We start from the raw sequence: 10,458 nt of genomic DNA, 5'->3' as shown, positions 1-10,458 counted from the left end.
CTGTTTTTTTGGCTGTCCCGACTTTTTCGCAAAAATGTCCCGGTCAAGTATTTTGCACGAAGCCTACTTGAATTTTTATTCTTTATTGAAGTCAAAGATTGAAATTATTTTCAAGTTATAAATTATATTATGATAACTGCAACTATAAATGAGTATATGAATCTCCCACATTTGTCTTAGTGAAATTTTTTTTTTCGTGGAATTCATTTTAATCCACTGCAAACAGCAGTAATGCTGCATTTCCGGTCATTTCTCCATTATTTCAACAATATTTGGCGACTTTGTTCGGTTTTGGCGTCATTTTTGGCAATAATTGGCGATGTCCCGTATTTTGAATCCCAATGTCCCGTATTTTTCTTGAGGAAATATGGTCAGCCTACGATGACGTCACATGAAGTTCATTCGAAGAACGACAACCACTACGAACTTCATACTTTGTTTACCTCATGAGTTGAGTACAGTCACGGTCGACGATATTTACCGTTATCTGGTTGATCATGGTTGTAAATGTAAACTGTTTCACACCTATGTGTGATTAATATGTACAGTCCTGTATGTGTGTATTACCTATATATATGATGGTAAATATCTCATATATATTTTAAACATCGTCCAATTATATTGTGGTTTTTATCTTTTTTGATGCATCAAATTCTTTCTCGCTCTTAAAAGCTAAGGTTAAGAACATAGTGGGGGCTGCAAAGCGACGAATGAGAAAGAAGGGAACAGCTTCGATATAGGGGACAGGTTGGCGATTTTCGGCGACTTTTTTTTTCGGCGCCAAATATGTCCGACGACTCCATCAGAAGTCGCCAAGGCCGTTAGACACATTACGAGCGCCGAAAAAAAAAATCGCCAGCATAGAAAACAATATGAAAAATATCATGAAACACAAGAGAAATGGAAACGTAAATAACAGCTGAATTGGGCGAGCATAAAAATGCTAAAACCAACAAGCATAATTATAATAAAAAAATAATTAAAACCCGGACTCTCTTTTCGGGAATCCGGGTTCTTATAAATAAACAACGGTAAAATAAATAAATAAAATAATAATGATGCAGGGGCATCCTGCATGTGGAAAAGAATAAATATTGGAAAATATTAAAGGTACAACCTGAGGGAAAGTATATCCAAAATAATTCCAATTAATCCCACACACACACTACATCGTATATATGGAAGGAAGAGAAAATATGAAGAACTATCCCAACGGTTTTTCAAAACGCCGCGGCTATAAGGTGACGTCATTTGGAAGAAAAAAAGGGAGAGAATAGAATGGAAAAAAGAGAAAACCAGTTTGAAAATGGCAGTAAAACCCGTTTGAAAGACGCGCTAGGAACACGGAAAAACAACCACCAGCGCCACTCCCTCACAGAATTCTTCGAATATTCTGGAACAACGACAACCCAGCAGAACAGCAACAAACCAGAGCGCGCCAATGATGGCAACTTATCGCCGGAAAAAAGTCGCCAACTTGGCGTGTCCCCTATATCGAAGCTGTACCGAAAGAAGAGAAGCGAGATGAGAATATAGCTGCGAACATAGCACATAACATAGCATAACATAGTGGGGGCGTTTGATATAGCAGAGACTATCAAATAGAAACTCAGCTCAAATCAAATCAGCTTTGTTTTTTAAATTAAAGAATGCTTAAAAATTTCATAATTGTAAAAACCATTGCTCAGACAACACAGTTTCGAAATAATAGTGTTGCGTGAATATCACTATTTTTAAACATAACTACGGAAATATTCCTCATATTTTGGTCGCTTTCCTCCATACACCTTTTCCCGCTGCACTTGAGTGTGATCACTTCTCGAAAGATCAATAACATTTTGTACTAAATCTATGAGTAAAAAATTGAGAAAAATATCAAGTTTATCAAAGCTAATTTTTATGAATTTCTTTTAATTGTTTTCCCAAAAATTTTCTTTTATTAAGACATACATACGCATTGCAGGAAGCGTCAAGCAGTGCTTGGGGAATTGGCCGAGCTTTAGACATGCCTGTCAGCACGGTTCATAAAATTTTATGAAACGTGCAATGCTATCCATACAAAATTACGCATGTTCAAGAGTTGTTTCCCGCAGACCTGCCAATATGAGAGCATTTCGCCCTGCAATTTCTTGCTCTGATGGAAGGGGACCATGCATGGCCATAGAACATTTTATGGCCAGACTAAGTCCATTTCCATCTCCAAGGTTCTGTCAATACACAAAATTGCAGGATATGGGCAAGAGAGAATCTGTTGCAAATGCAACCATTGCCTCTTCATTCTCCAAAGGTCATTGTGTGGTGTGGGTTTACAGTTGCATTTATCGTTGGCCCTTTCTTTTTCGAGATAGATCCTTCAGGTCCTATAACCTGTACCGACAATGGGACACAGTATGAATCTCTTTTGCACAACCAGCTCATTCCAGCACTGCAACAGCGCGGATATGTGGATAGCACAATTTTCATGCACAATGGTGCTTCTCTGCATATTGCAACATCAGTGAAGCAACTGTTGAATCTCCATTTTGGCAATGGCAGAGTTATCGGTCACCATTTTCCAACAGTTTGGCTGTCACAATCACCTGACTTGAATCCTTATGACTTCTGGCTGTGAGGTCATCTAAAAAATGTTGTGTACAATGGTCTGATTACGAACTTAGCTGAGTTGAAAAACCACATTACGTAACACATTCACAACATCACCCCTTATACACTTTAATCTGTTGTGGAACATGCTGTTGTGCGCTTTCAGATTATAGGAGAAAATGGTGGATAGCATATTGAACATTTCTTGAGTAGCAGCTAATTTGCATCCTTTTCCTGATGGTTTCATGACCGTTTGCTTTTCTATGATATTTCTTATGATAACGTCTTTTAATTTGCATCTTATGACGACTACAGCGCCATCTATCGATCCATTTTTTAACTTTTTTCTTGTGCCAGACAAAATCCCATTGCTTCATGTATATGTTCAGGTGAAATATCAGGTCATTATGACCAATGGTTCTTTTTTACAGCCTTTTGAAAAAACGAACTTTAATTATAATCACCCTGTATGTTTGAAAGAAATTGAGGGATGTATGACCCTCTCTCTTTTGAAAATTCTTTGAAATTACTTATTAAATTTTTAGACTTTTGCAACTTTCATGATGAAAAACTGAACAGATATGATTGAAATATACTTAGAAAATACTATATTTTCTCAAGCACCAAAATTAATTTTATTCTAAGTCAGTAACGCAGTAGTATTAAACAACTTATGACATGTTGATCACACAGATCTTACATACGATTCACTAACAACACTATCCTCATGCTCACTTGATATCTTGATATCATCACTTCAGATATCCAATGTTTCACGACTAATTTGAAACTGTTATCAAGAAAACTGGTGCTCTTTCGATATGCCATTTCAATCTGAACACACCTGCCATCAGACAAAAAAAAAAGTTATACAAGTTGTGAAGTGGGAGTCATTTTGACCCCACGAAAACTTTGATCAGTGATATAAAGGGAAGAAAAAAGAGAAATCATAAATTTGCCAAAGACGTGTAAACAACTAGCTTGAAAGATACCGAAAATAAGATGGTCCGCAGATGCATTTCTCTCTTAAGGGGGCAGGGGCAAGATCAGGGGGGTGGAAAATTTGCTACAATTGCTGATGTCTGTTACATTTTGCTACAATACTGGCGTTTGTTACATTCTGCTACAAAAATGCCAAAATTATTCAATTCTGCACCATCTTGTGCCAAAAACAAAATTTTCCCTTAAGAAACTGAAGTTGCATCGCAATAGAAACTGTTTTTTATAACATTATTTGTCCTCCCCACAAATTGATTTCTTGGGGCCACAAATGCAATTAGCTTGAGGCCCCCTCCTGAGGAATTGGCACCCAGGCTTCTGACAATGTATAAAATGGGATCAAACTATACAAATCGCTGCTCATCCACAGAGTGACAAAAAAAGATCAGTCAATTGCTGTTTCCAGCTATTTTTTTTAACAAAAAAGGTTGAATCCTTTGATTTGTGTTTTCCTTACATTAATTATTTTTTAAATTACATCGATTTTTCCTGACTGACTGTACTTGACAAAACAGTCATATGTCCTTTAACAGAACAGAAAAGTTTGTGAAAGAACGTATTATCACACTGGAAAAACAGCAATAATGAATCTGTCTTCACTATCAGGAGTTGCGATGCAAAAGCCGTTGGTAAATTCAGGGTCTCTACGATCATGGAAAAGTGATGAAATTCCAGAAAAGTAACGAAAGGAGAAAAGGGTCATGAAACAAGTGAAAAATGAGGTTGATGTTGCATGCATAAAGTGACTTCGCAAGTTGTATATCTTTTTTTTCTTCTCTGCATCACTTGTTTTGAAAATAAAGTTATCCATTTTTTGGGACAAAAAACTTTCTTTGGTGGTAAATTAATTCCATCAGATGACAGAGGCATCTCTTTTTCTCACAGCTTTTAAGAGGCGGAAATGCAGTAGTTTAAAAAGTATTAATTTATTCAATGAGTATAACATGATGCGGTGCATTAAAAACAATTAAAGGTTAAGACATTTCTTCACAAGCGCACAGCACTGATATTGAGCTGAAGGCAAAACTGAAGTGTGTGTGCAGAAGAAAACCTTCCTACAAGTATCTAGTGCCACAAATGACTGTGGCGGCATTGTCGACAAATGTATATAAGCAGGTGCTGACACTCTAATATCATAAATCTGCCAACACATTGTTTTCGTGAGCACACCTTTGCTTTACCTCTCTTTCGCTGTTCGAGAGAGAAGGCTTTCGTTTCTTAGAGAGCCAATATGTTATTTTCTATGTGTCCTTGTATAAGGTACACGTTTCTTTTTATATGTATAACGTACCATGTGTTTCATGAAATTAATAAACTTTATGTTTAGCCGTTCTCTGGAATTTAGGTTATTATTGTGGAGTCAAAGTTGAGCTACCTATGGATAAATCCCTGCTTTAGTTTAAGTGCCAGTACACCCATTTCTACACCAGTGATTCGCCCATAATGGTGACTATATGGCTACTTGTATCCTTTCCTGAACATGCGCATTACAAAGGTAATGTACAGTGACGGGTATTATAGTTAGTTCTACATAAAATCAATAACCGCCAAAGAAGACCCAGAGACTCCTCTATAACCTTTGAAAAATGCCCATCCCCATGAGGAAATTCAAAAGACAAATGCCGCCCCCCCCCCCATAGTTTGAATTTTGGTCTGGTAAAATTTTTTAAACCTGGTCGAAGTACACTCTGAACTTGTACATTATACAGGGCTCCCACTCATCTTACTTTTTGGTAAAATGTCCTACTTTCTCGGTTTTGTCCTACTTTTTTTTACCAAATCTTATCAAAGAAATTTGTGTAATTGATTTTAATTGAGGAGGGAATCATCGATGTAGTGCCAAATATTAAAAATGTTATATATTGTGCAATTCTGCTAAAGCAGACATTTTATCGTTTTTAAGGTTATATCATGGGGGGGGGGGGGGTTGTATGTGGATAATTTAGTTTATTAGTTTTTTCTTTGCTTAGTTTGGGGTTTAACAAATAGAGTAGTCAGTAAAAACTTGTCTGGATGACAAAAATATTTTTTGTATTTATTACTTAATGGTCTTGGATAGTAACTAACATTCATCATTCAAAATTATGGTCCACATTTTGTGTGTAGGTGAAACAACTGTTTGGATCAAAAGCAGATACATAGGACTGTTCTGAATTTCTAGCATTCAGTTGTCTTTTGTATTTTTAGGGCATACAGAGGCATAAACAAAACTTATAATGCTCAGCAAAGTGCTAGAAATGAAAGTGCTTCATTTGATTACACTGGCATTGAACAGTAAATTGTAAACTAATCCCTTAAAAAAAAAGGATGAACAATTCAATATAACCATCCGGTTCACCTTGATTTATTTGCATCGGACCTTGTAATTTGCTAATTTGCACATTTTGTGCAGTGCTTTTAGAAGTGGTCTCGAACGAACACCATTCTTATAAAGCTTACATGCCTTCATAATTTTCTGGGCATTGTCAAAGATAGTTGGCAGATTAGACTGTTGAAGACTCCAAAAAAGAATGTAATTTATAGTGTGAGGAGAGACAGAAAAGAATTATCTGCGGTTGTACCCTGTTTTGGCCAAAAATTGTTTCCATTGAAGATGTTATTAATTTATTATCATTATTATTATAACAAGTCACAGAATGACAACAGTATGGCATTCAAATGTCCACTCTACTGGATGATTATTAAAGTTTTTGTTATGTTCTCGTTCGTAATCAATGTAACATTGTATCGCTAAACATTTGTAACAAAGTCATTTCTGTCAGTTTGGTTTGGGCTGGAATCAATCTAATAGGCTACTGTAATAGTGCTTTGAAAATAATAATTTTGAAATGAGAAAAAAACATTTTTGGGAATTTTTTTTATTATGCTGTGATTATGTTATGTTGTCTAAGCAGTGTATCCTCCCCCGTCCTACTTTTTCTAATTTTTCGAGTGGGAGCCTTGTATTATATCATCAGGATGATTTTTATTTTCCTCCAAAATTTTTTGTTGAAATTGAATATTAATTTTGTGTTGGTATAAATCTCACATTTTTTCCTCTCACATTAGTGATCCAGAGTAGACGTGGTGGAATCGGGGAAATTGAGCTTGGAAACAAAAATAATGTAGGAAAATAGTGTTGCTGTCTTATAAAAGTACAGCATGTATTGTCATATGACGACCTTTACTCATACTAAAATGCCCCCTGTGACACATCTCCATGGATCTGTGCCCCTGGCAGTGATTTTAACGATATGTACTACTTAGCTTTTGTATTTAACTGAAAAAATAACATGATAGATAATGTGGTAATGGGTTTTAATTAAAAGAGAACTTATTAAGTTCAATATAAATTTTCAAAACCTTTTAACTATGAAAAATTTACTTTAAATCATAGTTTCTATTCTGTTGCATTGCGTGAGTTTTTGGAAGACGTAACAGATTAGACAAATTATCCTGAATTATTATTTTTTAATTATAAATTTAAATAAATGATGAAAACTTTTATTACATTTTGAAGCATATTTCCATGTGGAAAATGAACTTGATGTCGATAAAGAGAAAAAAATCTTAATTATTTATGATAATGATGTAACAGAGTGGGACATACCACAGTGAAAAATCTGGTACTAAAGGCACAACATGAATCTTAAGTCATTTTGCAAACGTCAAACCCAAAAAAGTTGATCAAGCATTAAAAGTGAACTTTTCAATGAGTTCAATAGTGTTATCAGATTTATTCTGCGATAAAAATGTATTTCCCAAACGAGCATAACAGAGTGGACATATGATGAGCAAAATTTCGAAACACGAACAAAAAATAGTTTTTCCATAACAAAACAAAAGTTTTTTTTTCAAAATTTTTACTGTCAGTTTTATTCATCTACTTCATTCATGTATAAAATGTTATTCCAAGTTTTTTGAAAGAAAATTCCACATTTGCACCAAGTCTCTTTGTTTAGCACTTTATTTAGATTTTGAGGTTTTGCTGCAAACAATGATTTTTAAAAAAATTACGTACTTTCTGAAACAAATTAAGAAACAACTTTCATGATGGAGAATTAAATGAACTAAAAAAAATTGAAATTACTACTTGAGTGCTCTGATATTTTGTAAAAATAATTATAAAGTCTCGGAAATGGTTTGTACAATTTTTTTAGGAATGACATGTATGGTGTTTGAGGCAGGTGGTTTGGGCAGTATGGTGAATGGGCATTTTCCATATTACCGAATTGCCCAAAACCTTGCAAACCTTGATTAAATTAGATTTAGACTTTGTGATGATGATACTTTTCTTTTGCAGGTAATTGAATATCCCCATCATAGTGTGCAGGATAAAACAGCAGGATCTTTACGCGATGTTGAGAAAACATATGCAGCCGAAGGTTTTCGAAAAACATCAAACTTCACAAGAACTGTATAAATGATAACAGATTGGTTGCCTACCCTCCGTTCAAACACATCTTGAGTAAGGGTGAATCATCTGCAAGATCATATAATAAGGATAATGCAGATGAAGGCAATGCCAGTTTTGTTCCAATTTAGCCAAATGTATAATTTCTTATCGATTTCAAACTGAGGAAATGTCATATGAGTGTCAGTGCTGAAGAAGAACATTGATGAAATGGATGGATTTAGAATAGTGTCCATAAATATATTACACTAAAATGTCCATACTGAAGGAAGCACATTTGTGGTATATCTGTGATAAAGCATTTCACAAATCAGCAATTAAGAGCTGAACACACTCGATAAACACAAGGAAGAAAACCACATTAGTGTAACATCTTTGCGAGAACATTTTGTCTAATTAGTGCTTTATACAGGCACACATAAATTCACACTGAGGAGGAGCAGCATGAACGTGAAGCTGGTGAAATGTTTTCTTTGAGAAATATTAACATATCTAAAACATGTCACACAAGAGAGTAGTCTTATGAGTAATAATTATGCAAAGCATTTTTGTTGGAGAAGCCGCTGGAGTGTGAACTCTGTTTTAAAACATTTTTTAAGTTGGCAATTTTAAGTCACAGAGTCTATTGTGGAGAGAGGACATACGAGTGTGATATCTATAGTGAAATGCTTTCCAGTAATATTGATTTAAACGTTCACAAAAAATTCCACACTGGAGAGAATCCACACAAGTGTGAAATCTGTGGTAAAACATTTTCTGAAAGTGACAAATTAAACATTCACAAAAGAATTCACACGAGAGAGAAGCCACACAAGTGCGAAATCTGTTGTAAAACATTTTCTCAACTGGTCAATTTAAAATCACACAGCAGGGTCCACACTGGAGAGAAGCCACACGAGTGTGAAATCTGTGGTAAAAATTTTTCTAAAAGTTACAATTTAAACACTCACAGAAGAATTCACATGAGAGAGAAGCCACACGAATGTGAAATCTGTGGTAAAACATTTTCTCGGCTGTCCCATTTAAAATCACACAGGAGAGTCCACACGGGAGAGAAGCCACACAAGTGTGAAATCTGTCGTAAAACCTTTTCTCATAGTAGCAGTTTAAATATTCACAAAATAGTCCACACTGGAGAGAAGCCACACGAGTGTGAAATCTGTGGTAAAACATTTTCCCAACTGGTCCATTTAAAATCACACAGAAGAGTCCACACAGGAGAAAAGCCATACGAGTGTGAAGTCTGTGGAAAAACATTTTCTGAAAGTAACAAATTAAACATTCACCGAAGAGTTCACACGAGAGAGAAGCCACATGAGTGCGAAATCTGCGGTAAAACATTCTCTCACAGTAACAGTCTAAAGATTCACAAGGAACTCCACGCGGGAGAGAAGCCATACGAGTGTGAACTTTGTGGAAAAAAATTTTCTGAAAGTAACAATTTAAACATTCACAGAAGAGTTCATACAACAGAGAAGCCACACAAGTGCGAAATCTGTGGTAAAACATTTTTTCGAATAGCCCATTTAAAATCGCACAGAAGAGTCCACACGGGAGAGAAGCCACACAAGTGTGAAATCTGTGGTAAAACATTTTCTCGTCTATCCCATTTAAAATCACACAACAGGGTCCACACTGGAGAGAAACCACACGAGTGTGAAATGTGTTGTAAAACATTTTCTCATGGCGGCAGTTTAAATCGTCACAGAAGAGTGCATACGGGAGAGAAACCATACGAATGTGAAGTCTGTGGAAAAACATTTTCCGAAAGTAAGAATTTAAACATGCACAAAAGAGTCCACACAGGAGATAAGCCCTAAGAGTCCATGCTGGTGAGAAACCACACGAGTGCAATTTTTCTTACAGAGACTTTTCAACCAGTTCTTAGGCCCTCCTCACACGAGGAAACTAAAGTTCTGCAACTGATAAGAGAAACCGTTTCCTGAAGACCAGCACGTATATCGCTCTAGACACCCTCACATGAGGAAATTGGCGACGAAATATCGAACACGACTCAGTCACTTCGTGACTGGCATGCTCAACTTATATGTGCGTGTACGTGACCTAGATTACAGGCATCCCAAGCAAGGGGGAAAATCAGGGACCATCCCTATGGAACACGTGCTTGTTTAGGTACATGTGAAAGTAGACAGTATTTTGACATTTTCTGGAGGTTCTTATCCAGGGCCATCTTAAGAGCATCATGCCCCCAGCCATGTATTTTCTGCCAACTTTTGTTGAAGAAACTACCTTTAGCATTCCTTCATATTTTCGTCATGTGAGTTGTGAGTTTGGACCCAAATTGAAAAACAATCCAGAGTATATGTATAATAAATTATCAGTTGAAAGGATATAATGAAATTTTGACAGAATTTCAGCTCACAGGTAAATACACGATTTATTTATTTAAATTAATATTATTTTGAAATGATAATGAAATCAGGGGCATCGCGGAATTGTTTCGAAACTGGGTGCTCATCTTT

The 10,458-nt window shown here is 35.8% G+C and overlaps 1 protein-coding gene across 2 annotated transcripts; it reads left to right on the top strand.

The window, feature by feature from the left end:
• The first annotated feature begins 474 nt into the window (after nucleotides 1-474).
• LOC149065162 (uncharacterized) lies at nucleotides 475-9,954 on the top strand. 2 transcript variants are annotated; one of them, XM_089254419.1, is made up of 3 exons: nucleotides 475-581; nucleotides 4,910-5,028; nucleotides 7,865-9,954. In XM_089254419.1, exon 3 carries the CDS (start codon nucleotides 8,641-8,643, stop codon nucleotides 9,793-9,795), a length of 1,155 nt encoding a protein of 384 aa, XP_089110545.1. In that variant the 5' UTR covers nucleotides 475-581; nucleotides 4,910-5,028; nucleotides 7,865-8,640; the 3' UTR covers nucleotides 9,796-9,954. The 2 variants fall into 2 exon arrangements, with proteins under 2 accessions (XP_089110545.1, XP_089110544.1); XM_089254418.1 differs by lacking the exon at nucleotides 4,910-5,028.
• The last annotated feature ends 504 nt before the right edge of the window (nucleotides 9,955-10,458 follow it).

Source organism: Pholcus phalangioides, unplaced genomic scaffold (genome assembly GCF_987345545.1).
Source record: "Pholcus phalangioides strain wild (caught in Gottingen) unplaced genomic scaffold, Ppha-v1.0 ptg000041l_1, whole genome shotgun sequence".
Taxonomy (NCBI): Eukaryota; Metazoa; Arthropoda; class Arachnida; order Araneae; family Pholcidae; genus Pholcus; species Pholcus phalangioides.
The sequence above is the reverse complement of the archived record's forward strand: the minus strand, read 5'-3'. Positions and strand labels throughout refer to the sequence as shown.

Coding starts and splice junctions, on each gene's coding strand:
- LOC149065162 (XM_089254418.1), top strand. CDS start 8,641: ATGCTTTCCAGTAATATTGATTTAAACGTTCACAAAAAATTCCACACT.